The sequence below is a fragment of the Oxyura jamaicensis genome, chromosome 17, assembly GCF_011077185.1.
Source record: "Oxyura jamaicensis isolate SHBP4307 breed ruddy duck chromosome 17, BPBGC_Ojam_1.0, whole genome shotgun sequence".
NCBI classification, from domain to species: Eukaryota; Metazoa; Chordata; class Aves; order Anseriformes; family Anatidae; genus Oxyura; species Oxyura jamaicensis.
In genome coordinates, this window is record NC_048909.1 from 9575893 (window position 1) to 9602569 (window position 26677).

Genomic DNA, 26677 nt, shown 5'->3' on the forward strand with positions numbered 1-26677 from the left:
CTACCGGTCATGCCGTGAGGCCGTAGGGAAGATGCGTTGTGACGTGCTTACCTGCCCGTCTGACAGCCCGTCCAGCCTGGGTTCGGTGCCAGCAGCAAAACGGGAGAGGGGAGGCGTGCGGCCAGGCGGCGATGGCTGCGGCACGGTCAGGGCCTGCTCCTGCTAAATCAGGGAGGATGTAAGCACTGGACGTCGGTGGAGTGGGATTTGGCCGGCAGACAGCCAACACATGATTCATCGTGGGTATTGCAAAAAGGGTTTCGTTTCTTGTCTCAGTTTTGGATCCGACGGGATTTCTGGTGCAAGAACAGGCTGAAAGGAGTGGAGGTCCATGTGTCCTGAGAGCCAGCTGTGCAAAGCACACGTGGTGCATTAGGAAGATGCCTGCGGGCGTTGCAGTGACAGTGCAATCCATGTTGTGGTCCTGCACAAGTCGCAGCCGAGCTGCTAGCACATCTTCAGGACATGGAACAGAGATGGAATAGAATACATCCCTGCTGTTCTGCCCCTCCACGGGCTTGTTTCAGCAAGAACACGCTCAGAAGAGTGCCACATCCTTCCTCAGTGCCCTTCTGGAGCACGGGGAGCCCAGGTCTGTGGCAGGTGCTCCTGGTTCCCTTTCCCGTTAACTCAGGGAACGGCACAAAGAGATGAAATAGGCAACGCGACAGTTCCCGCTGCTCGTGGGCACGCCGGAGCAGGGAATTTAAACATTTGCCCTCAGAAATGGCCCCGCTTCAAGCAGCTTGTGTTTCGGGAAAGGACAAGGCACAGGGAGTTGTGGGAACTCAACCAACACATTCATTTTTTTTCCTTTTATTTGTGTAATTTGCCAGAATTTTCTAATTGACAGGGTGAGGTAAAACCTGTTGGACTGAGGCTGCCCTCCGGGTCATTGTACAGCATTGTACACTGCTGTGCAGTGGAGACGAGATATATGCGTTGCTGTCAGGGACTAGAGTTTATTAGCACACGGGCAGTGGCTAATAACGGCAGTTTAAATTTCAAGAGGATTTGAGGAAAATGTCCTTTAATTCCCATCTGCCTGCACTGTGGACTTATTCCTCCATGCCTGCGCTTTTTTATATATGCATCACTTAAAACGTGAATTGTAAATACCGATAGAAGGAGGCTGCAAGCTAAGCCGACAGCATTTACAGTTCCAGCTTTAAAGACGAAGTGCCTGCAGGAAGTAACAACGAGCAGGGCCGCCCGGAGCAGCTGCCCGTGAAGGACTCGGTGGCGGCAGTGACGGCGTCGGGCACGGCTCGGAAGCGGGCGCTGCTCCGCTGCCCCCAGCATCGCCCGGCCACGTCCAGGCCTGGCCGGGTGCCTCCCAAAGGGCTGCCGAGAGCTTCGGAGCACCCGGGAGGCTGCTGCTGAGTACATGGAGAGGAAATCCTAAACTCAGTCAGAGGCGTAGACCGAGGAGCCCGTGCTTACGTGCGAGCTCTCTCCCCTCTTTCCGGTGCGTTAGCTGTATTGCACTAATTATATACGTGAGAGAAGCGTGCTGGATGAGGTTTAATTAGGAATGAGCCGCTTTGTCATGTAAACCCGGAGCGCAGTTTGCTCAGCCTGGATCGCCGCCAGCACCTGCGGGAGCGCCCAGGCAGCGGGAAGGGGCTGGGAGCAGGGAGCAGATGCCTCCTCCAGAGCTGCGAGCCTCAAGGAAGGGCTTGAATTACAAAGGAAGGGAAGGGGCTGAGCTTCCCTCCCCCCCACCTCCCGTCACAAAGGGCAATAGTCAGTTTACTTTAATAATCCCGCTATCAGCTGCAGAGGAAGTCTCGCAGTCCGGGAGTCTGCAAGCAGCCCGGAGCCAGCTGGGCAGCACGGAGCGAGCCGTGGCCGAGGGAGGGCACCGCCGAGGATGGACTCGCGCTGCTCGCCGAGGAGCTGACTTTCCCAGGGATCCCAGAACTGCTTTTCTATCCCCATCTTATTTTTCTGCCCTGCGAAGGCTTTGGTAAGTGTCCAGTAGCTTTTCACTTACCTTTCGTTTCTGTGGTCGCTAGGACTTGCCAAATTGTGATGGAGCTGCGGTGGCGAAGCATTTCCCGCACCTTCGTGAGCTTGCTCTGGAAGTGGATGATCCAGATGTGAAAAGCTGGACCTTTAATATCTTTTGAATTCATACACTGCTTTTTTTTTAAAAAAAAAAAAAAGCCAGGAAGCAGATACGGAGAAAACAGACTTGGCAGTGCATTGTTTCAGCTGCTGGGGACTGCTGGGGCTGCGGCGTCGTGCAGTGTGTTGGATTTTCAGGCGTTGGACTGCTCGGAGCAGAGCTCTCCCGAGGTCTGTCGGTCGGCTCAGCCGTGCAGATGTTTGTGCTGCTTCCCGTGAAAGCTGCCGGTGGGGGCTGAGGCAGCTGCGCCCGCAGCCAACCTCTGCATTCAATCAGCCACCAAGGCGCGTTCAGCGCCTTCTCTGGACGCTCGTGGGGAGAGAGAAAGATGCAGGAGCCGAGGGGTGAAGTGGTTCGCTCGCATGGCGTTTGCTCTGGGCCCTGAAACTTCTGGAAGGGAGCCGGCGATGCGGGAGCACGGCGTACGGCGATTCCCTCCCAGCCGCAGGGAGGGCAGCAGGCAGCGGGACCACGGCGCCGCGTACGGGACTAAGGGTTTTTTTTTTTCAAAGAGAACGTAGAAGTTCTGTGTGACTGTAAAAAAAAAAGGGTCGGCCATGGACTAGGCAGGGTGTGTTTGCAAGCAGTCCCGGGTGTGTGTAGGCGGCCGTGTACGTGGGGAGAGTACAGGATAGCTAACTGTAAAGGGAGATGTACGATATCTTATGTAATTTATGAAACCGGGCGTCCTTTCCTGATGTCCGTGCTGGGAGCCTGAAAGGGCTAACCCTGGAATGATTTTAAAGCTGTCTTTGTTAGTCATCCTTTCTGCAATTTGTTTCTTTTCTCGTTGCGTTTTGAGTAAAAGGAGCCAGGCTGGCTTCTCTCCCCTCTCCACTCCTCCTCTATTGTTAGGCTCTCCCAGCTTCCCCTACAATTGTCCAGCTCTGCTCTTTTCTGAGCCTGGCAGAAAAGGATTTTGTTGAAAAGGAAAGAAAGAAAGTATTTCAGAGTAAAGTCTGGCAAGCATTTGTGTCCTCATTAGGCTCCAGGCACACTTCCCCCCTCCCATCTCTTTTTCCCTACAAGTAGCAGGGTGACAAGCATTGCTTGCGATGCCTTCAGCGGCAGCAGAGTTCCCCCTTCCCCTTCGGACCTCTCGCTGTTCAATAAACTCAGCAAATAATAATGGCAGCTAGAAAACAACGCAAATTACGTACCCCAAGGAGCCGGTCCCTGTAACGGCGGCAGTGGATCGGGTAAGACAGCCGCAGGCAGCCCCCGGGGCGGGAGGCAGGGATGCTGAGCATCCTCCCGAGGCAGGGTCGGGCAGCGCGGCTTGTTTCGGTCTTGTTCCCCTGACGAGCACAGGTGAAGCAGGGTCGGGGCTGGCTGTGCTTGGAGGCTCCCAGCCCGCGGCACCACGGCCCTGCGGCACGGTGACACCCGCGGTGCCCCCACGCCACGGCCAGGCTCCTGGCACCGCCACGCCGCGGGTGGCAGGGGAGGCCCTGGGCACGACGCCGGGCCTGGAGAAGGGGGCTGTCGCAGGTTGTAAAACCAACACAGACTCCTGTGAGGCTGAGCCGCCTCCTGGGCCTCGTTAGCGACAATATTAGCACAGGAAGATGTGAGCGGAGCGGGTGAAACGTGGAGCTGTAGGCAACGGGGAGCCTCAGATCTGCGGGGAGCAGGGCCCAGCGAGCCCCCGTGTGCGGTGCTCCGCTGGCCGCAGCCCTCGCGTGTCTGACCTCTCATCACAGCAGCTCCCCGGGCCTTTGTGGCCCCAGGGTGAATACCTGGGAAGCCGGGAAGATAGTGAGTGGGATGAGAAAGCACTCAGTAATTTTGTGAGCTTCCTTCTGCTGGAAGTGACGGGAAAAACACCTTTTCGCATTTAAAAGGCTCCCTCGGCTCCCCTGGGTGTTGTACAGAAACACCGCCCTTCTCTGCTTCTCCTTGGCTTTCACCATGTGAGACCTGCAATTTGATGACAGATTTAATAATACGTGACAGAACTGGCATTTGTGCAGGAAGAGCTATTCAAAGGAGAGTCGGATCACCTGGGATAACAAAACGTAAAGCCACCGATCTGTTCGGTCCCGGTTTTAGATGCTCGAGACCCAATTTTTCAGACTTGTTGGGCACGGATGTCTGCTGCAGTCGAGTTAAATACCGGGCCTCAGCTCCCGGGTTCTCCAGTGAGGGACTGTACTGGGATATGTAGGGTGTGTGTGTGTGTGTGTGTGTGTGTGCGCACACGTGTGCAGGCAGTCGGGTACCGAGTCCTTGCTTCACCGGGGCTCCCCCAGTCGGATGGGATCAGTGGCTCAGGCTGCTCGCGCCCCGCTGGCAGTCCCCGGGTAGCTCTGCAGGACGCCTGCAGCACGAGGCAGCCTTCACCAGCATGCCCCCTCGGCCAGGACAGCATCAATAAAAATGGGAATTTATGAGCTCTGTCATGTCCAGCAAGCAGAGCGTCCTGCAACAAATTAATCTCTGATTGCTGTGCAGTGCTGACCGGGAGCTTTCTGGCTCTCTCTTGGCATCGATGCAAGGTTGTTAGTTACAAAGCAAGTCTGATAAAGAGACCCTTGGCTGCCAGCGCTCTGTGTGCTGCTATCTGCTCGCCAAACACGAGGCAGCGTTAGCCCAAAAGGTGTTTTTTCTGCTCAAATTGCTCCAGCTTCAGTCAGCAGAATGAGCCAGCGCCATCTCTGTGCTTGTTGCTCCCTGTCCGGTAAATCTGGGATCACGTCATGGTTTGCTTCCAGATGGGGCCGAGGAGCTGGGTGCTGCCAGCCTGCTGGAGGACCAAACTGCACAGGAGCTCCTCCTCGGGCTTCCCCCTCCTCGGGGACCAAAAGCCCTTTCCCTGAGGCTCTGTTTCTTCATTTCCATGTTTACAGAGCAGCACCAAAGCGGGGCTCAGCTCTACTCCCGGCTTTTAAAGCACTCCCAGGTCCTTTAAAGGGGCTGAGCAACAGCAAAATGAGTTAAAAATGGCTCTTGGCTCCTGCACTGATGGCATTGTCAGGTCAGCTGACAGCCTTTTCCCCGAGCTCTAGGTAGCATCCTCTGGCTTTCTGTCTGAGATCGTGTTCACCTGTCTGCGTGTGCGCAGAGCCAGCTGTACGTGTGTGTGCCTGGCTTAAAATGCCAAGGACGGGGGGCATGGTGCAGCGGGAGCACAAAAACCTTGGGATAATTCAGACATGTTAGCGGTATTTTGTAAGGAGATCTCAAAGCCTTTCTCAAACACGAGCCCGCAGCAGCGTGCGCCTTCCTAGCACATAAGGAGGGGGCAGAGCAGCGGCCGGGTGCTCTGTGGGGGCGCGGGGAGAGCCGACCGAGGCTCCTGAGCACGGCCGGCTTTAGGGTCGGGCGCCGGCTCCGCGTGCCCCTGCTAGGCTGCTTCCCTTTCCCACCGGGAGAGGTTTTGCCCATTGTTCTCTAATTTGAGCAGACAGGAAAAAACCCGACTTTGAATTCTGTTCCCTTCCCTCTCCCCACAGCTGCTGCGAGCAATTGTCCCAGGGTTCCTACCCAGAGCCGCGCTCTTTGTTTTCCTCAGGGTGGCTCTGCGAGGTTATTGTTTTTGCAGTCATGTTATTCCTCCCTGACTGAGACAAGACTGTTGTTTCCTCTTGACTCATGTCACCTGTTGACGGCCTCTTCCTGTCCGGCCCATGAGCACAGAGCAGGGTGGGAGATGGAGGCGCTGGCAGGACCTCGGCGCTAACGAATGCTCACACAACCCCACCGAACACCCCGCAGAGCAGGGAGCAGAGCTGTAAGGTTGGAGCCACGTGTTCTGCTGGCGGCCAGGGGCACGTGCAAGGAGACCGGGGACAGGGAGATCTGCAGGGCATGATTCCATGTGTTTGGGATGTTCGCCCCCGGGCATGGCAGACTTACATCAGCTGGTCCCATCCTGGCAGGTTTGCTCATAGCTGCTGTGCCCGGAGACCCTGAGAGCACACACATCACCTGCAGGCGGGCGCTGAGCACACACATCACCTGCAGGCAGGTCCCGAGCACCACGTCAGACCCGCCAGTCTTCGAGGCGTTGTCTCGAATGCTCTCTGGGCCCGTGGAACGAGCTGCCAGCAGATTTGTTTTCGCTACAGGCTCCGTCTGGTTCATCAAACCTGTCACTTACTGTTGTTCCCCCCCTTCCTAAGTTCTTTGTTAAGATGCTCCCGCAGCACAGCTCGGAGGCTCGCTGTCGCTTTGCCCGTGTCGGGTGCTGGCGGGTGACCCGGCCCCTCCGCAGGGCACGGAGCCCCCCCAGCGCCGTTAGTGCCGACGGCAATTGCCCAGGCATCGCAGAGGGAGGAGGGCGTCCTGCAGCTCCGAGGGAACATCAACGTGAAATTTCATCACCTAGGCTGCAGGAAAAATAAACTGTGGCTGGGCTTAAAACGTAGCGGTGAGGAGGAGTAAGGGATAGAGCCTTTTATAAGCATTGAGAATATTTGTAGCTAAGCAACCAACATCAGCAGGAAGAATAAATCAAAAGTTTCAGGGCTCTGCCTGCCTGCCTTCGAGGGTCAGGAACTATATTTTCCCTCTGTTAACAAGATTGCCTTTCTCTGAAACATCAGCTATTAGCTCCTGCTGGAGGCAGGATCCCATATTAGATAGACCAGAGGCTTGTTCTGGGATGCTGCGCTGGAAACGTAAATGAAAGGACAGACGATAAGCATCTTGCCAAAGGCCATCAAGTGAGTCAGGCTTCCCGGTCGCTCGCAGGAAAATGCTTTTGGAAGAGTAACGTCGAATACATATAAAACATTTTCTAAATATCCTCGTGTAAGGTGTCCCAACAGCTCTTGGAAGCAGCAGCTATAGACTGCTCCCGTGTTGCAGACGGCAGAAGTTCAGCGGCTGGATGACGGCGGTGGTTTAGGATTGAAATTGTGACTCTCTGCAGCTTTGCTTGTTTTATGTCTCCGTGCGGTTCCTGTTGCTTTGGGGCACTGATCCCAGCTGCTGTGATTGCAGCACGGATCCGAGGCCGAGCAGTTAAAGTCACCGGGCGTCATTTTCTAAGTGTTGGGCAGTGTTCTTCACTGGCTTGCACCAGAAAACCTAGAAGCGTGACATTTTACTTTAAAATGTTTTATTTATAAAGAGGAATTTTCTCAGAAATGCCAATGGGAATGGCAGCAAATCAAATCCCAGCAGCTGCTTCTCAATGGAACTTCTTTTTTTAAATACCATCTTGTAACCTCAGGGTATTTTCCATCTCTGCCTCTTTCCTCGTGCTTAGTCAGGAGCCAGCTAGAGATGATGCTGCGATCTTTACCCTGCCTGTCAGCCTCGCTGATCATCGAGAGAAGGGCTCGGGCTGCCCTCTGCGTGCGGGGAGGTCCCCTCGGAGAGCCCCAGAGCCTGGCTGCTGGAGCCCCAAGCCCTGCCACGCGCACCGCTGCCGTCGGTCCTGGCCCTAAATAGAGATGGTCCCTGATCGAGAGCCCCAGAGACCTCTGAGCCTCCACAGACACGCAAGTCGGTGTTAATTATAAGGCTGGGTATATTAAGGCCAGATCTCCTGGTGTTTCCAGGGAGCTGTATTCCTACAGCAGATTTATTCTTTCAGTGGGAGGAACGCACTGTACCTCCGGGTAACCTGCGTGCTCGTGGCCTGCCAGGAGCCCCCCTCGTCCCGCCGGCTGTCCGGGCGCTGTGCCCGTCGGTACGGCCGGTGAAGGGGCTGTGCCCGAGCACACGGGGAGGTCTCAGCACGGGGACGCTGCGTGCTGCCCGTGGGCACTGCTTCAAAGGCATCCAGCCCCACAGACACCTCTGTAAATACAAGGTTCCTCAGGAGAAAAATAGGTGATTTGGGTTTTCTCTTTTCTTTCCTCTCTTTAAAAAAAGTCTTGGAATATTTAAAGACCATTTGGTTCCCCACTCGTGCAGTATTTACATATGAGGTATAACTGCTTCTATGCCAAGTTAGCTTTGTAAAGGGACTGTCCACGTATTTTAGCTCTTTATATGGCATTTTCCCCACTTCCTGTGGCATCAGGCGTTTCAGAGGAGTAAAAAAAAGCATCTCAATTGTTATGGATTTGTGCTGTTATTTGTATGCTGATCTCTGTGCAGAGCACCCTTCTAAAGACAACCAAAATCACCACTTTGGGGAAGGAAAGGGCTCTGTTTTCTCATGTTTACCGATAGAGCTGCAAGGCTGGCCAGCGGTGGCTGGGGTTACTGAGCTGTGCAAAGCACTTGGCTGTTTGGAGCAGGAGGTGTTTGGCCCCGTTAGCGCCGGGGCTGGCGGGAGCTCAGCCGGGTGCGGGGTCCGTTTGGGCCCGGTCCCACCGCCGGGCTCGGAGCGGCCGCGCGAGCTGGCAGGGACGAAGTGGCTGCTGGCTGTGTTTGGCTCTAACGCCGCGCCGCCTCCACAGCCAGCGATGTGGGGGCCATCGTTAACGTTAACTGTACCCGTAACTGATGTCGTTCAGTAGTTCATTCCTTGAGGTACAGCCAGGCATGTGGGGCAGCCCCAGCCTGCTGCTACGTGCTGAGCAAACCCGGGCCTAAAGGACGGCTGTTTGTGGGGAAGGGTCTCCGGAGGGTAAAGAGCACCGCAGAGCGGTGAGGGACTGGGCGTCACTTCCAGCAGAAGCAGCACTGGGCTGCTCAGGCGTGCTGAGCTGGGCCGGCTTCGCTGAGACACCCCCATGCAGCTCCCTGAAGCCAGGGCCCTTCACGTGGGCTGCGGGACCGGGGGGTCTGCGCTTGGGCCAGGTCTTGGGGAGCTGGGGTCTGGGGCCACCGGGGCCGCTGCCACGCAGGGAGAGTGCCGGGCAAGGGTGCTGCTCAGTGCCGGGAAGGTGCTGTTCAGTGCTTCTTGGAGCGTGGTTTCTGTGTCTCCTTCTGTGCCTTACAAATCCCTCTTTTTCATTATGCTGCTGCTTTATTTTCTCTTCCAAAAATCGCACCCTCTTGTCTTTAGTTTAATTTTTGCATTTAATGAAACGGCCCTGTAATTAAATGTTCTTCCACAATTCTCTGGGCAGAGCATCTCATGACAAAAAGCACCAATTTTATTATTATTCCTAATGCAAAGTAATGAAATGCTTGGATCCTTATCAGGTGTAATTCAGGGGATTAATCATTTCACTTAGCAGGAAAAGTCAGCTCCATCATTTCCACCGGACCGACCTGATCGCTGTCCTCTCGCGTTCTTCACTTCCTTCCGACCTTGGCAGCTCCGTTGTTCTGGCCGAGAGCAGCCAGCGCGTGTCATGGCATATACGTTAGGATGAGCGTCTGTGTTAGCACAGCGTGCCTCAATATATTTGGTTTTCCAGTTCGCTGGGCAAACAGTTAGCAATAAACTAAATACTGAGAAAGCTAAAAGAGAATACTGGACTTCCGCTGCCTGCGAGGGCTGGCTCAGCAACCCACGAGCTCCTCACGAAGCAAAGCAGACTGAGCCCCAACTGCTCTGAACTTGCTGAAATGTTCTCATGGAGGAATATTTTGGCTTCTTCAATTTGAAGTACAAAAAAAGGAAACTGAGTTTACTGTGAATCAGTCGGACAATCCCTCACTTCCTTCCAATTGGCCAGGCCACCGGGTCGTACGCTCTCCTTTCCTCTCCTGCCTCCTGCCCCACGGCACCAGGTGAGTCACTCCGGAGGAGGACCTGGGAGGCCTGGGCTCCGGCTCACGGCCGTGCCCGTGCTGGACACCAGGCTGCAGGTGGGCGCATGCCCCCTGCACCCCGCGGGGCCGCGCGGCTCCCCCACCCTACCTGAGCAGCAAGGCCTCCTCTCGGCGGCTGTTCCTGGGGAAACGCGGTGCCTTTGGCTTCGCAGTCCTCTCCCCTCCTGCCTTCAGCAGCCAGGGAATGGCGACTGCCCTGGTCTCACGGTGCAGCCAGTGCCGCAGCCGGGGTTAAACCCCCTTCTGTCCGACGTGGCCCGCTGCCCGGCAAGGCTCAGCACTGCTGCTCAGCTCTCCTGAGTGTCACACAGGGAGGCCTGCCGCCGAGGGAGGCACTCACACAGGAACAGTAAAGGTGCAGGCGTGTTTGGGGCAGCTCTGACAGTGGAAGTTCAGCTGGGAGGAGGAGGGCAGACGGCTTGGGCTTGTTAGTCTGCATGTGGCCGGCTGAAACGTTCCTTCCTTCTGAACATCCTTCATCCCTGCTTTGATCTGAGCCGTGCTTTTTTCCTGGAAGACTTCCAACATTCCTGGTGTAGCTACGAAGCTCCCTTTTTATCCCTTGTGCAAGCCACATCCCTCAAATTTGGGAAAGACGCTGTGGTGATGAGGTGGGACTGTTGTGTGTAAAGTCGGTGCTGGATAAACATGTTTGACTTCTCCAGAGGTTCTTGATCTCTCTTTGTTCCTAGAACAGAGCGCAGGCTCCTGCATTCATCAATAGTTTGACTCAGTGCAACGTGCAAAATCTTCCCTACAAAGGCTTCAAGCTGCGTTGTGGGTCCGGGTGGTCTTTGTCCAATAAACGGAGAACTTTTGTGACCAGCATTTCTGGAGTGACACGCCAGACAGATTTGCGTGGCTGGAGCACACCGGGAAGCAATGCTGGGATGGGAAGGAAGCCAGGAGCCGAGGTGCATTCATACGGCTCTGGAGCCGCAGCTTGGCTGACGGAGAGAGCCCCAAGGTGGCTGGCTGGATAATGAAGTTGGTTTTAGGAAGGACAACAAAAAAATGCCTTGCACCTTGCTCCTTCTTAGCAGGCTCAGAAGCAAAAGAAAAGAAAGCTTCTTTCTCTAGAGGTGAACAGTAACTTCGCTTTCCTACAGCAGCAGAAGCCCGATGCTAGATAAGTAGCTGTGAGATGATTCATAAAAAACTAATTTATAATTTGCCAGAATATAATCCTATTTGATCAGTGTTACTCAGTTCCTCTTTCTTTTAAAATTCAGTGCACTTAACTGTTCTACGAGGGTTTATGAATGTTTAAAAATTGCTTTGTGGTCCCTAAAGTAATTTGACAAGTCTGACAGCTATTGATTAAAAACCTGAAATTATTCAGACTGTAGGATGACTTGGGGGATTAGATAGAAAGTTTTTTCAAATGTGAAAGGAAATAAGATGTTGGAAAGTAAATATGTTCTTGAATATTTTTGAAAAATCCATTACAAGTGTGAAATTAAATTGAAATGAGATACTTCGTGTGGAGATGACGGAACTGAATGCTGCCCTTACTGCAGAGCTCCCCGTCCCAGGGCCGGCACACTTCCCCTGGATGATGCAGGTGAGGGGGCTCTGGCCCAGCTCACGCCGCAGGGACCCGGGGAGCCCCTGGCACAGGCCAGCATCTGGCCAGGCCCAGCAGCTCCCGCCCTGCGAGGCCAGGCAGCGGGCAGGGCCGGCTGTGGGGCTGGCAGGAACGTGGCTGTTGCTGTCCGATGTGTGCGCTGCTGCCCGACTGCAGCCTGCCTCAGCGCCTCCCAGGTCATCCCGGTTTGCACAGCTCAGGCAAGGGCTGCTGTGGTAGCTGGGAGCAGCCGCTACGCCGGATTCCTCTGCCTCAACTTGTCCTTCTCCAGACCTCCGGGAAGGGTATCCAAGACTGGCTGTGCTGTCCCTGTACGTGCCAGAGAGACCCCGCTAGGAAATAGTAGAGCAGCCAGGCCATATTGCACATGAGCAGGAGGGGCCTCGTCGTTCAGCAGGTCCAGACCTGATCTCTTCCTGACAACCACGTTTTAGAATATCCTTCATAAACATATTTCCTCCCTGTTAACATCACTGAGGTTTTCTTCCCCATTCTCCCTCCCTCTGGCAGGCTAAGCTCAAATCTCACTTCTCTCGTGGTTAAAAGCCCTCTTCTAATTGTCAGTCTGAATCTCCCCACAGCCAGTTTTAGCCACTTGTTTTACCAGTGCTGCTCTGTCAAATTACTTTCGCACTGTGCTGCTCAGAAGTTCTGTGCCTGGAAGATGGGAAAATGGTGCGGCTTGTGCTTGTGCCAGGAGTATGTGACGCTCAGAAGTTAACGTACGGTTTTTGTCGTGGTACCAAGGCAGGGTGGCCGGTCCCATCCGAGTCTGACTGGCAGGACACGTCTTTGGAGGCAGCACGCTCTTGATAGGCATTCGCTGAAATTCCCAGCGACAGTTGTGTCACTGCAGTGGGATCTGGCCCTACATTTCCATGTTCCTGATCTGCGAGAAAAGGTTACAGAGGCAGCAAGGAGGGAAGAACTGCTGAGCTGTCATCTTCAGCTCCAGCTCGTCCGTGTCCACAGAAGGTTATACCAAGGCAACAAGAAACGCCTTTGGCTGCAACGTGGAGATACTAACCAAGCAGCTCCCAGCGTGCTTCCTTGGCCTGCTTCCCCCCGCCGGGTACCACGCGGCCCTGCTCAGCTCCAGCAGTTCGTTTTGCTGGGATCCGTGTAACCACGTGCTCAAAGGCTCTTAGGGGAGCCGGCCTGCTCCTGCCCAGAGCTGCTACTTGGTGTCGCGGGGCTGTGCGTGGTATTTTAAACCCTGGTACTATACGTGGGGCTCAGGTGTATTTCAGTGACAATATTAAGCTTTAAAGAGCTGAGTGGAAAGAAAGGAGACCTTCAAATGTGGCTACTGCCAGAAAATACCGGGCGTCACGTAGTTGTTGTGCAGCAGATGGGAATTATCCACAACCCCCAAACTCCAGAGCAAAGGAGTAGTAACGCTCACCCCAGATGCACTTTGAACTTAACCACCTCGATTAATTAAGTTTTTCCTTCCTTGAGCCTGATTTAGGACTTAGGCTCAGAAGGAAGGATTTAAGTTAAGAAACTGCTGAGAAATTGAAGGGCAGTTCTCATCCCTCTCTCATCTCATCCCCTCCGCTGCCACATGCGCACACCCGTGTGCAAGAGGAGGCTTGATGCTGAAAAGCCATTCTCCGAGGGGATTCCTGCCCCAGGACTCTCGCCGTTCCCCTGCAGGGGCACTGCTCTCCTTGCCAGCAGGATCCTCCTCCCTGCCAAGCTTGAAGTGACGGTGGGGCATGGCAAGCTCTGCTAACGCTGGCGTAGGTCTCTGGGCAGCGTGGAAGGCGTAAGAGCAGTTCTGCATCCATACGGAAAGGAGGAGGGGTTCTGTTCAGCTCTGGGGTATCTTTAATTAATTCATTTGACGACTGAGCTTGCCAGGATGTTTAAAACCCATCGGTGTCAGGGCTGAGTCACAGGGCTGCCAGCCAGGGCCCCAGGTTTGGAGAACTGCTGCTGCTCTCCTGACAGGGGCTGGGAATGAAGGTGGGACGTGGCTGGGTCTGTAGCTCTCGGGGCTTGCACAACAGCCCGGAGGCTTCCCAGCCCTGTTAAGGGCTGTGGGGATTGTAGGAGGAGCTCATCAACAAATGGTATTTACAGCTCACTGCATGGGCAGGAAAATGTTGAATCAAACAAAGAAAACAGAGTAGGTGCAATGGCAACACTGGGTTTAGAGGTCTGGGTTGTCCTCGCGATGAGCTGCCTGGTCCGGCAGGCACTCTGCCTGCAGACAGCACGGTCCGGGCAGCGGGGCACCCTGCAGCACCCTGCTGCTGGCACCAGGGTGCCTCTCCTGCCTGTGTCACCGCCGCCTGCATCACCGCCGCCTGTCACAGCCAAGTGACAGCACTCAGAAGCTCCTGTCCCCACCTGGGCTGCGATGACACCGGCTGAGCTGAGAGCCGCTCCGTGGGCACCCTGATGCCTTTACACAGAAGACAGCCAGGGTGTGGACGCAGCGTTTGGTACCCAGGTGACAGCTTGGTGACTGCTGAGTGTCACTTGCAATGTCATTTCCCCTCCGTAATGAACAGGGCCGTAGCATAAACCATGCTGCTGCGGCAGACAGACACCGGCTTTATAAAATCTGCCCTGGTGTGATTGGTGATAAGGAGAAGTGCAGAGATGAGGCAGAACGGCTCGGTTTCATTTTTTCCTTCCCTTCCTTGACATTTGGCGACCACAACAGAATTGTTACAAGGAGTTTTGCAGAATGTAGCTGGGAATACGTTTGCTACCACCAGCCAACGTGAGGCTGCTCGTGTCCTGGAAAGCCAAAAACCACCGCTGTCCCCATCTGACTGCCGCGTTGGAGTGCTCCTGCCCAGCCCGATGAACGGTCAGGGACCTGGCGGGGTGGAGGCTTTACCTGTGCAGTCAGATCTGAAAGAAATGCTGCTGCTGATCCCTTACTCAGAATTCTTTAACCCACGTTTTGGAGGAGAAACAATTGTTTACAGTAATGAGGGAGTGTGATTTGACTGAAGGATGTACAATAATCTGCCCCGGCTCTGCTCTGCTGAATTGCACCAAATTAACTTATTTCTCTGTATTTGTTCATATTCAAAGCATAAATAATTTAGCGTTTTGTCTCTCTCTGTGAATGTGAGAAGCACGCTTGCTGATTTCAGATCAGATGGAGAAGTGATGTTTATTACTCTGATGTTGGGGAGTGATTGTTGCATATTTAATATCACCATAAATAAAACCGTAGCTGTGTTCCCACTTGCGGGACCGGCATGTGGCTCTCTCCTAGCGCGTCTGATCTGCAGGACTCAAAGCTTTTGTGTGACGAAGGCAGAGGCTTTGCTGGCCCGGTGAGGCAGGGCACGAGTGCCCGCTGCGTTTCCCCGCGTGCCCCGGCTGCCCGGCGTCCCCGGCTCCGCCGCAGCCCCCTCAGCCTCCGGCTGCTCACGGAAAATAACCGGCGCTTGATAGAAACGCTCTGAGGCTGACGCCGTGTGACAAAGCAAATACCAGGAGAAGTAAAGCAAACCTCATTAAAATAAAGTGGCTGGCAGATAAGGCAAATGTTCGGCGTACCTTTTAAAAGCAATATTTCTTTTCTTCATTTTATCTTGCTAGTGCCTTTCAAACTGCCTGGCAATATGTCACAGCGATTGCCAACGTAGCTGGAGCTGTTAGCATCCTCGCAATGAGCGGTGAAGGTCTCTGGTTTTGGTAGGTGTATTTCAAAGGCCGGGGCACATCCTGGGCAGCAGGTGAGTATCGGGGCCATGCCCGTTCCCATTTATAATGATTTTTCTCTGAAGTGTGGCCCAAGGACTGCAGCGTTCTGCAGGAGCAGGCCCAGATGCTGAGCTGGGCAGTAGTAGTTGGCAGTGTTTTGGGCTGTTCGCTGCCGGGCCTGTGATTCTGCTCAGGCGCCTCGCTGATCTCTGGCTGGTCACCCAGCGCCGTTCTCAAGCTTCTCCGCTAGAATTCACTGGCATGGAGAGAAATCCTTGTACATTTTACCTAAGACACTTGCCAGAATAAAGGGAGCAAGGCACTGCTTGGCGATGGTGAAAAGCAAGGGAGAAAGAGGCAGCTTTGTCCACGAGCCATTCGCAAGCCAAGGCAGCCCCGCTAGGTCACATTCTTGTTCCCTCCGCCTTGGCATGCCTCGCCTCTTTTTACTGGAGCCCAGTGTTCCCAGTGTTTCCAAACTCGTTGTAGTGTTTGCAGCAAGCTGGGATGGTCTCCGAGAAACAGTTTGTCTGGATCTCATTTAGAGCAAGTCAGCGCCACTGCGGCGGGGCTCTGAGAGCCTCCACGGGGCTGAGCTGCGCGGAGATCTGCGGGGACGGGCTCTGCACCCGCCTGGAGGAGCCCTGGGCAGCCCCGAGGAGCCCCACCGAAGCCAGTGCTGCTGGACAGACGTGGATCAGAAATGGTTCAAACCCCTTCCTTTGCTGGAGCACCCCCATTTTGCTTGGTTAGTATTCTAGCAGCAGAGCTAATAACTATTTTGGTGCCTATTCTCATTTCTCACGTACGTAGAAAGTCTCTGTTGATGTTTAGCTTGACAAGCCAGGCTGCAGTGGTGATGCCAAAAATCTCAGAACTGTCATGGAGTGAGGCAAGGATAAAGGAAGAAAACAACTCAGATAAAAGAGCTATGGCCTCAGAAATGCAGTCTGTGGCACGCTTCCCAATCCTCAGAGAGACTTATTAATTTGCATCGTGGAAGTCTTTATGGTGCACAACTCGAGCGGCTTTCTGGCTCCGCTTGGGATCTCGCTGGCTTTCAGAGGAAGCTGCTTTTGCACTTCTACACTCAAAGGCATTTAAAAGCATTTTTGTTCCTTAAATTATAAGTGATGCTGTAAGGGAAGGCACATGTCAAAGGTAGGCCAAGATTGTACTCAGCGATTGCACATCAGCCTAGCGGAGGTTTTAATGGCTTGTTCCAAACAATAGTGCTCAGATCAAACATTAAGTCCTTCACTGCGTCCTTGGGGCTTTCTGTCTGAGCAGGAAGATGGCCCCAGTTAGGCTCTGACTGATGGTACGTCGCAGCCGCGCGCTTGGAAGGCGCGTTTGGGTTCCCTCCCTGAGTTTCCTTCCAGCTCTGTTTTCCTTCTCACAAGACAATTACATTGCTCGTTACTACAATAAAAACATATGGGGAGTAAAATGATTCATCTTTCCAAGCAGCTTTGCTAAAGAGTATCATTAATTAAACATCGGGAGGAACGTGGGTGCTTTGGAAACCGTGCTTTGTCCGAGCCTGCGGGCTGCTCGAGAGCCTGCGTCCTTTTCCCCCAGGAGGGCTCGGGCGTAGCCCAGTGCCAGCGCCCGGGGGTTCCTCACTGGGGGCACAAAGTGGGTGTTTGCCCTGGCACCGCCGCCCCCCAGGGCCGCTCGATGGGGGCTGGCAGACGCCAGCAGTTGTTGCAGAAGTGTGCGGGTGGGAGGGTGCCGGGGGTTGAACCCATCCCTCCGTACCAGGCACGATGGGTTCGGATGATCCTTTCTTCCCCCCTCCATATAACCAGGCACCCAGAGCCTCGTGGGTTGTGCGTTGTGTGTGTCCAGAGAAGTGAAGGAATGGTGGAGCATTTTTCTCACTTGGCACTTGTTTTGATTTCTCTGCAGTCTGCATTGTATCGCTGCTCTCCCCGTCCCACCCCTCTGCTGCGGGATGTGCCCAGCAATTGGAGCTGTTGTCCTCGCGCTCCGTAAATGGGGCACGACCGGAGGTTACGGAGTGACTCAGTCGCCGAATGTGCTCGGTTCCTCATAAACAGCCAGGATCTGTCCGGGTAATTCCTGTTGACAAGCTGATGATTTCCTAATGGGAAGAGAGCCCTGACACCGCAGGCATGCGCACAGCCTTGCAGCCAGGGCCTGGCGTGCATCGCGCTCCACGTGACCCCTCCTGCGAGAGCAGCCCTCCGTGTGCGTGCCTGGCTTCCTGAGGCCAGCGGCGCTGCTGTCGGGCTGGGGGATGAAGTCAGGGAGCTACAAACAGCACAGACAGCGAGAATTCTAGGGGCTGACAATGGGAAATGGAGCTTTTCGCCTCTAGCACACCAGTTTGCAGGCAGGAAGGGCTGAGACAGCCGGTCGTGGCTTTGGGGAGCCCTGGGGCACCGGTGCTGCCCCAGCTCCCCATGGCCAGCGCGTGGCCGGGCCGAGTCCCGTGCCACCTGCGGTCCCGTGGCATATGGCCGGGGTTTCGTCCTCTCGAGGGAGGGTGACACAGTACAAGCCCTGGCCACACAGCGCGTACATGTTGAATGGCTCCGGTTGTTTCGTGAAGCCATTTTAGGTGTTTGTGCTGCTTGTGCAGGCCTGGTGGCTGCAGGGGCTGGCAGCTCTTGTGCGTGATGGCAAGTGAGAAGCGGTTGTGACGGGTTGGGCCGGGCTGGACTTTGCTTCCCGGTGTTTACAGTGCCATTGCTCATTTGGGAACCAAGCTGCAGCTTTCGGTTTTGATCTGGTGAAATGGTATATAAAGACATTCAGGCTCTCGCCGGCAGGGAGAGGCGGCACGGCCGGGCAGCTGGCTGCTGCCGGAGCGAGGTGAGTCCTGCACACCGCTGGCACTGCCCACCCCGCACCCACCCCGGCTCACCACCAGCCCTGTGCCTCCCTGGCTCCTTGCTCCTGTGCTGGGGCACTTCACATGGGACCAAAGGGTGGGCTCCAGCATGCGCCGGGGCTTCTCCTGCCTCTGCCCTTCCCCGTGCCAAGGCATGCTGTGGGAGCCGCCTTGCTTCGGGGAGCTCTGGGGTTCCTCTAGCATGCTTTTATTTCAACCCTTCTGCCCGTGCTCCCTTCTGAGTGCGTCATGGGCAAGACAAGAGGCGGACGGGACGAGGAGGGGAAGCGGCAGGCGCTGGGCACAGGGCACTGGGCACTTGGTACTGGGAAGCAACGTGTGGAGCTGGACCCCAGAGTTCAGCCTCGTGCTTTGGGCCATTTTGGTTTAACCTTGCCGTAGCATTATTCAGATGTGAGCTGTCAGTTCTGGAAAGGCTTGCTTGCGTCCGCTGTCTGCGTGCCCTGCCTGCCCCTGCTCGGAGCCGCCAGCAGCGCCCGCGCCGTGCAGCCCAGCCGTGGCCGAGCGCAGCGGGGAGCAGCTGCTGCAGCCCTACACCGGCATGTGTCAGCCGCCTCCCGCACGGAGCAGTGCCTCATTTACCGATTTACCCCCTGGGATACCAGAGTAAAAGGCTGCTAGCAACCTGCCGGTGGGAGCCTGGCACCTTTGCAACCCAGTGAACCGGAGACGATGAGGCTGGGCGGGGGCTCTCCGGCCCATCGCACCCCCTGCCCCTTCCTTGGTCTCCTCCTGTGTTCCATCCTTCGGCAGCCATCAGCTGCGTGTGCCCCCGGACACGCGTCCCCCCGAAACGGGGTCTGGGTTTAGCTGTGGCGGGTGTAATCCGGGGCAGGCTCGTGAGCTCAGGGGCAGGCTGCAATGCCCTTAATGAGAGCATACGCTGCCCCGTCCATTCCCAGGGATTTGAGCTAAGCCCAGCATCTGTCACGGGAATAAAAAGAGGGTTTGTGGCACTGGCACAGCGGAGTTCAGCGGATGGGCAGTGGGGCAGGGAGGGCTCCTGGCTGCTAGAAAAATCCCTTGTGCAAATCGGCATTTTCAGGAATTAAATTCAACAACAAAATTATCTTTCTCTATCAAAATTTAAGGCTAGAAATGTTTTGACTATTCTTGGAGGAAAGTGCAATAGGGATTTCTGTTCTCTGCCGTGCAGCTGTAACCTCCGGAGCTGGGGAACCACAGCGCAAAGCCATGGCAGGGAGGGGAGAAGGCAGGAGTCAGGACTGGGCAGGGAGCAGATCCCAGGCTGGATGCGCAGGAAAAGATGTGTCCGTGCAGCTCCGTTCCTTCTAACTCTACCTGGTTCCACCAGCTCAGGCTCTCGGTGCCGCGTCCCCACGGCTCTAACTCCTCGCGTTAACAGCCCCGGGGGGCAGGCTGACACCTGAAGAACGAAGGAAAACCGCAGGAGAGCCAAGGCACAGTTCTACCTCAGAGGAGGGAACTGAGGCCAAGCCAAGTCATGGGGAGCCCTGTGCTGACCCTGAATACCTGCCCCAAAGGAAAATCCTCCCAGATTCAGACTCTGTAAAATTCCTGCGCTGGCACAGCTATCCCGGTAAAATGCAGCCGTTTTTGCAAGGCAGATGAGCTGGGGTTTCATTTGGTTAATAACCGCGGCCAGTTAATCCTGTTCAGGCAAGGATGAAACCAGTTGCAGTGCGTCTGTGTCAGTGCTTTGCATCTGTCTAACTAGATAGATCTAAAATAACTTGGTTATAAAAGGAAATTGTTTCTACCGTGCAGCGACTGAACCAGGGATCAGACCCGTCGCTGCTCCTGCCTGTTCCCAGCCCGCAGCATGAAGCTCTCGGTCAAGTCGCCTGTGTAGAAGAGGATGGAGCTATTTGTATCCCAGACAGGGCTGCTCGCAGGGCACATTCAAGAACCTCTTCTTGTCTCATCCAAGAGGTGATAAGAAGTGTTTCTGGTCAGCAAGATCGACTGGGTCTCATTTCATCCCTTTGAGAGAAATGCAGTAATCAGAAGTTAGGGAAACAAACGTTGGTGTTCTCGGTTTGAAGCTCCTACGTTGATAATGGCAATTAGGGGTTGTTAAACTCGTTAGCTTTTGCTATCACACGACTCTTGAAAAAGACAGCTGAGACCAAACTGAGATTTCAGCTTTCATCTCTCCAAGGGAAGCTGAGATCCCTACAGCCATGTCTGCTCTCTGGGCTGGGGGGCAAATTGGAGCCGACTTGTGTCACTGGGAACGCGGCCCGGGACTGAACCTCTGCGGCTGCGGTGCCGGCCCTGCAGCCCCTGCTCCTCCGGGCTGGCAGCCGGGCTCCCGGTGTCCCTCCCCAGGCTCCTGGCCCCAGTCGGGCAGGAGCAGGGGCACGGGGCCATTCCCAGCCTGGGGAAAGGGGAGGCTGGAGGTGCGCAGCCCCCAGAGCGAGTGGTCAGCAGCAGCAGAGCTGCCGTGCTGCTTGGTGCCTGCCGGTAATGGTGTTACTGAGCCAGGTTTTCTGCAGAGACTTTGTGCTTCTGAGGTCTGGTTTGGATGTGCAAAGCTTGCTGGCCCCGTGGCTGGCTCTGTCCTGCAGGTACCAAAAGGTGCACTTCAGGGAGGCGTTCGTTATTCTGCGATTCTGTGATTCTGTGATTCACGCTCATGAACGCATTCAGAGCCTTCAGTGCGCTCACCTTGCCCTTGATGAGAGCCAGGTCCTCCCTTCCCTGGAGAGTGCCGTCCTGACTGCCTCCTGAAGCCACAAGCCACCACTCACGGTGGAACAGGCTGTTCACAGCCAGCCCCTGTCCTCGCCCCCTGTGACCGCCACTGGCTCCTCAGAGGCGCGGCAGCCTCCGCAGGTTCTCTGGTGTGCCAGCCCCTGTCCCCCGCTGGGACAGGCAGCGTGGTGGCAGCACGCCTGTGCGAAACTCAGCCTCTTTTCCAGTCTGCACGTGCTGCAGGAATCACTGCGATACTTCATCTGCTCCTGCTACACTGAGATTTATATGAAATCATTTCCATTGCATTGAAATAATTTTTGGAGATTAATCTTTTAGGGTATTAGCATTGATCCCTGCGTGCACGTGCCCTCCTCCGCTCTGCATCCAGGGAGAGCTGCATTGTTTGAGGCGGAGGCAAGCTCGCTTGTCCTAATTTATTGAAAAAAATAACTTTAGCTTTAAAATGGGGCTGTCATTTATGTACCCTGTCCAATCTGTTCTTCACTCCCGAGTCTTGGCTCTGACCTTTTCCATATCTTAAATCCTCTGGGCTGGACACGGCGTTCCGTGGTTAAACTCTGGGGAGGTAGCAGCAGGTGTGGGCTGTGGATAAGGAGCGCACGCACGCTTGGCTCCGTTCTTATCCACGTACCCCTGGCAGGCAGCCGCTTCCATTTCCTTTAGGGCAGTGCCAGGATTGGACTTTTTAGGAGTTTTTCACAGTTTATAAGTTCTAATAATTTTACATCAGCTCTGGAAGTGGCAGCCCCTGGCATCTCCTGAAGGACACGGTAATGATGCTTGCACTAAAGGAGAGCTGGGGAGCTGATGCAGTGCACCCCAGCGTGCCACAGGGAGACTGCTCGGGGAGCCTGGAGCGGCCGGGACGGGGCTGGCCACGGCAGAACCGTGCCGCTCGGCCCTGGGAGCGGGGTCAGCGTGAGCCGCAAAGAAATGCTCAGAGACCAGGGAAAAAGACCGAGGGGGTCTTTTCAAATAGCCCTCCTTTTCCTACCTGCGTCTGGGGGGTAAATGGGGGCTGCAGCCAGGACTTGTGCCCAGGTGCCCAGGGCTTTTCCTGGGCTCGTAGCAGCATCCCGTGTCTGTGCCTGCAGGACAGCCCCGGCACTGCCACTGCCCTCGGCCTTCTTGCTGCTTCCTAAATTCCTGCTATGTGCAGATGCTGTGTACAGGAGGGCAAAAACATCCCGTGTCTGCCAAGGGCTCCTGTCCCCGGCAAGGTGCCGGAGGCAGAGGAGAGCAGGGGAGAGTGCCTGCGCTCCTGGAATGGATTGCCTGCAGTTACTGCTCTGAAAGCCCCAGAAAAATCACCAGCTTCATCAGCGTGAATCTCTCATTCCATCTGAAAAGAAGGCTCCTATGAGAAGGATGTGTTTTATATCCCTGAAAGACACCAGCATCTATCTGGCTGGAGGGCAGATAGCAATGGGAAGAAATTAGCTTTATATCCTGGTGCCATCTCTGGATAAAATACACACAGCCAAAACAAACTTTAAAGTGCTTTGAGCTTTTTTTTAAAGGAAGAGTTCAGCAGCAACAGAAGAGCATTGTCCTGGCTTTTTATTGTTATTATTATAAACCTGCCATTGATCGAATGTTGTTTTTTAAGGACATCATTTGGTTAAAAAACATCATTTGGTCTCCGAAGTCGGCTATCACCTGTTAACCCGAGCCTTTTATGTACGCCAGCACTGCTAGACAGGAGAAATCACAGTAACGTATCTGCGTTTGCCAAGCTCGGAGTTGGATGCCGCTGGCCCCTCTGCGTACTTTAGATTTGAAATTCAAAACTTGACTCCTGCAAATGTTCTTGGCTCAAATTGTCGTCGAATGTTAAGTGGTGTCTCCGAAGCGAGACTAATAGCACAAAATGATACCGAATGTTTGCAGGAACGGGACTTCACACCAAGATGTTTGTAAATCTGCTAATAACAATGTTAGGCTTTACGTAAAACCTCCAGAAAAGATGAGTGGCACCTCAGAAAGGCGGATTTCCTGGTGCTCGCTGTTAATTTCCTAAGTCTAGCACTTGTTCAGGAGAGCAGAAACAGAAAGCTAATTGCAAGCAGGAAGAGAAATTGGCCAGTCCAGATCCGCTGTCTAGCTGCTATGAAATACGGAGCAAAAGGCAGCGTTAGTCAGAGGTTAACTATTCCTTCGGTGTAAATATCATGTGGTACGGAGCCTGATTTTTCAGAAATGCTAGACATCGATTCTGCTGAGTTCTGTGAGCAGCAAGCACACTTCAGTAAAGCAGGTGAAGAGATCTTTTAATAATCTATCAGCTTAATTTTGCCGTGGTTCCCGTTACCTGCAGCGCTTGGGTTATTTGTGCCCTTCAGCTTCGCATTACCTTGTTGCCAAACCCGAGCTGAAGGACGAGGTGAACGCGGACGCAGCCAAGGTTCCGGGCGGCTCGGTCGTGCTTCTGCGGTGCTCGGCTGTTGTGGCAGAGGTTTGGCAGAGGAACGTCGGGCGTCCCGCGAGCTGATTCAGTGGTACCTGCGGTGAGCTCTGCACGGGGCTCGGTGGTGCCACGGGCTGTAGCAGGCACACTGAGAAGTTTTTCGGCAGAGGTGCACGATAATGGTTATCCCCAGCCCCAACCCCTGGGCAGCAACCCGGTGACAGGAAGCCCGCTGTGCAATTACGCCTTATAATGCTAATTATGCTTAAACGTGGGGTTGCTCGAACTTTCTCAAAAAGTGCCTTCTAAGACATCGACGGGCTCTTAACTGGAAATCTGGAGTAAAACTGGGTGATCACAAAGCCTTCCATTTCTAAACCTTCAGCGTTGTTAGGGAATTCGGCTGTCCTGAGTGAAAGGCAGCGTGATCACAGGGAGCCGGCTTCACAGTCAGTGGGAGAGGTCCCTGCGCTTCACAGCTCGGAAAGGTAAAGGCGGCAGGAGGCTGGAGGCGTCGCTGCGCCGAGCTGCGGCAGCGCCTGGTGCGAGCGCCCTCCCTGCCCAGCTGGGCAGCCAGGAGGAGCCACAGAAGGGAAGGGGACCCGAGAAGGCAAACACTGATCGCTGAGGCTAGCCGTGACCACACAACTAATAACCCACGGAAGGCACTGTTCTACGTGCCCTCTGATGGAGCACGGTGATTTCCTTCAACAAATGCCATCTCTTAACGGCGTGGGTGGAGGCTGGAATGCCAGAAATAACACAAGGTGCAAACGCACAGAACGGGGAGAGGTCAGATGCAGCGCTCCAGGCAGGATGAAGACATCCGTGAGCACGATAACAGCTCCCAGCGTGCCGGCTGCCCTCCGAACGCAGCCGCCCCTGGGGGATCAGCGGTTTGCAGGGACCACCCCCCCCCGTGCGGATGAAGCTTGGTCTGAGGCAGCTGGGATAAAGCCTGGCTTTGAATGGAAGCGGCTGAGGCTTTGACATCCAGGCTTGGTCTTGGTGCTAGAAATACTCACAGCAGCAGCGTTTAAGCTGCCTGGCCCTCTTGGGCAGGGGAGGCAGCAGCTGGCTGTAAGGTTTTGCTGCTGCACCTCCCGGCCTCACAGGCGTGCTCAGCCCAGAGGCCAGGGGAAGGAATCGGTGCCCTGGGCGTTACAGACGGCAGCTCCCAGGAGCCGTGCGTTGTGGGCATCAGCTCAAACACAGCACGATCGATGGGGCAGCCTGCGGGGCACGGGCATGGCAGCACGTTACCTCTGGGAAGGAAACACTTGTGTTTCGTGGAGGTGAGAGTGCGGGGAACGAACGTGCAGCAGGACGGCCACCACAGGGCTCCCAGGGCTCTGGGCTCCTGCGCAACTTCGTCTCGATGCCCGGGTGTGCGCAGACAGCGACCGGGTGGAATTCCAGGCCTGGCACACCAGAGTGCGACCGGCGCTTCCCAGCGCCCAGCACCCGCGGGCCAGCCCTCGCTGCTCTCCCCCTGGCCGCCCGGCAGCGGCGTGGGGCCCCTACCTCAGCTGGCGTTCCCAGCACATCTGGCTGCCTGCTGAAGGCAGGCCAAAGGCGTGCGTTGCGTTCAGTGCATCCGTCCAGCTTGTCCTAATAATGTGTCTGAACGTGCAGAGGGAATTATTCCTGCACTGGGGCGCAGAGAGGAGCCGCGTTCTCTCTCTTCCTGCTAACTTGGGTCTGCTCCGCTCTCCACCCAGTGCAAGCGCGAGGGCTCGTTCCAAAGTTCACGTTCTGCATTTTTATGCCGTGCCAGAGAGATAAAACACTTGGTAAAACTGTAACTTGACCTTAACGCTTTGCGGCAGCCAGGGAGATAAGGTGCTGAAGGAAACCCGGGGAGCAGAGCCCGGTGCTCACCGATGGCGGCGGGGAAGGGCCGATGGCTCCGCGGCGAGGACCCCAGGGCCCTGCTCGGGAGCTGCGGGTGAGCCCAGCTCACGGCGCGGAGCAGCCAGGGGGTGCTGAGCGGGTTTGGGCTGGCACATCCCGAATTTCTGCTCCGCCACACAAAGGACCCCTGTGCTGCTGCTGCAGATTTGAGAACGAAAAGATTGACTGAAGCTGCCCGTTATTATTTTTGGCTACTCCAGCGATGTATCAAAAACCTGACGCTGGGTTGATGCTGGTGCCCTACTTTGTAGAAGCCCTGAAAAGCAGATCGAGGACAGCGAGCTTCTCTTTGTGCATGGCATCCGCCAGCAAACGGTGAGAAAGCTTCAAACCGCTGGTGGGGGCAGTGGGGGAAGGCAAAAAAAAATGTGCTAAATCTGGAGCACTGCCTGCAGACTGCGAGGGGAAGGGAAGGAAGGGGTCTGGAGGCAAGGGGGGAGACGCTCTGAGCGGGGCGTTGTGCTGCCCACGCTGCTCGTCCCAGTGTGGCTGGTGAGCTGCTGGCGTTGTCCCTGGGGCACGGCAGGGACTGGTTTGCCCTGGAAGGAAGAAAAGGACCCCACTGGCATTAGGTGACAGGCAGGGCTCCGTGGTAGCGAAGCCCAGCAGTGCTGCCTTTCCGCCAAGCCTTCTGGATCCCGTAGAGCCGTGCGGGGCTGGAGCCCACCTCGCTGGCCGAGGAGGCAGAGGGGCACGGCTGCTGTGATGGAGCTGGGCGGAGGACTCGGGGTGCCTGCACCCATCCCAGGGACAGCCCAGGAATCCGGCCTGTGGACCAGCGCCTGCCCGTCCTCCACACAGACCTGCTGGTCTGGGGAAGCGCTTCGTACTGGTTTTAATTAGGGACATTCGCCCTTGTTCTCATTTTCCCCTCCAATGCCAACCAGCGGCAGCTGCCCAGGTGCCCGCTTCATCCCCTGCGCCGGAGCAGCCGCGCGTGAGCCGGAGGATTTATGATTTGCTGCAGACACGGCCAGTAGCCTTTGAAAAGTGGAAAAGGAAGCAGCCATAAATACCAGCCAGGGGACAGTGCCGTGCGGTGCTTTTTCATTTACTAGATAGTCCCACTTTGTTCCTGATGAGTAATGGAGCCATTTGAATACGCCGGGATGACAGCGGCAGCCTGGCTCCGGGAACGTGGCGGCGTGGGCTGGCCGAGGACGGTGGCGACGAGGACGGCGGGGCCCCCCTGCGCTGCCTGCCCCTGCCCCGTGTCCCCCGGGGGGGCGAACCTGCCCTGCGGGGCACCGGCCCCCGGGGGACCGCACTGAGCCCCCCCAGGAGCTGCGGGGCACCGCCGGCCGCCACCCACCGGGGCAGTCCCGGGGGGGGCCCGGCGTGGCCGAGGGGTGCGGGCATGGCTCACGGGGGTGCCGCCGGCTGCTGCTGCAAACGCTACTCGCTGCTGGGCATCGCGCTGCTGCGCAGGTCGGGGCCGGGGCCGGGGCCGGGCGGGGGCACCGGGGGGCACCGGGGGGCACCGGGGGCGGGCAGCGGCTGCCTCCATCCCCGGTGCTGTCCCGGGGGCTGAGCCCGGGGGGGGGGGGGGTTGAGCACCGGGGCGGGGAGCGCAGCAGGGCGGCAAAAGGCTGCGGAGCATCGGGGCCCCGAGAGAACCGGAGCGCGGCCGGGCCCGGGGGCACCTCGGCGAGCCCGGGGCTCCTCCGGTGCCGCTCCCGGTGCTCGGGGGGGGAACCGGGGAGGGCGGCGGCGGCGGGCCCGGGGCGCTCTGCCCAGCTACAGCGCAGC

The 26677-nt window shown here is 55.9% G+C and overlaps 1 protein-coding gene across 10 annotated transcripts in view; it reads left to right on the forward strand.

Moving 5' to 3' along the window:
- Positions 1-26677, forward strand: part of DAB2IP (DAB2 interacting protein) — a 212449-nt gene that overhangs the window by 139862 nt on the left and 45910 nt on the right. The window contains exon 1 of one of the 10 annotated variants that reach the window (XM_035341257.1): positions 1453-1969. The exons of 8 other annotated variants lie outside the window; for them this stretch is intronic. Coding sequence is in view for 1 of the 2 variants with exons in the window: in XM_035341256.1 (XP_035197147.1) it covers positions 25131-25243 (113 nt within the window). In the remaining variant the exon portion in view is untranslated. Of the gene's footprint in view, positions 1-1452; positions 1970-24845; positions 25244-26677 lie in introns of those variants that run through there. One more of the 10 variants, XM_035341256.1, reaches the window with a different exon arrangement.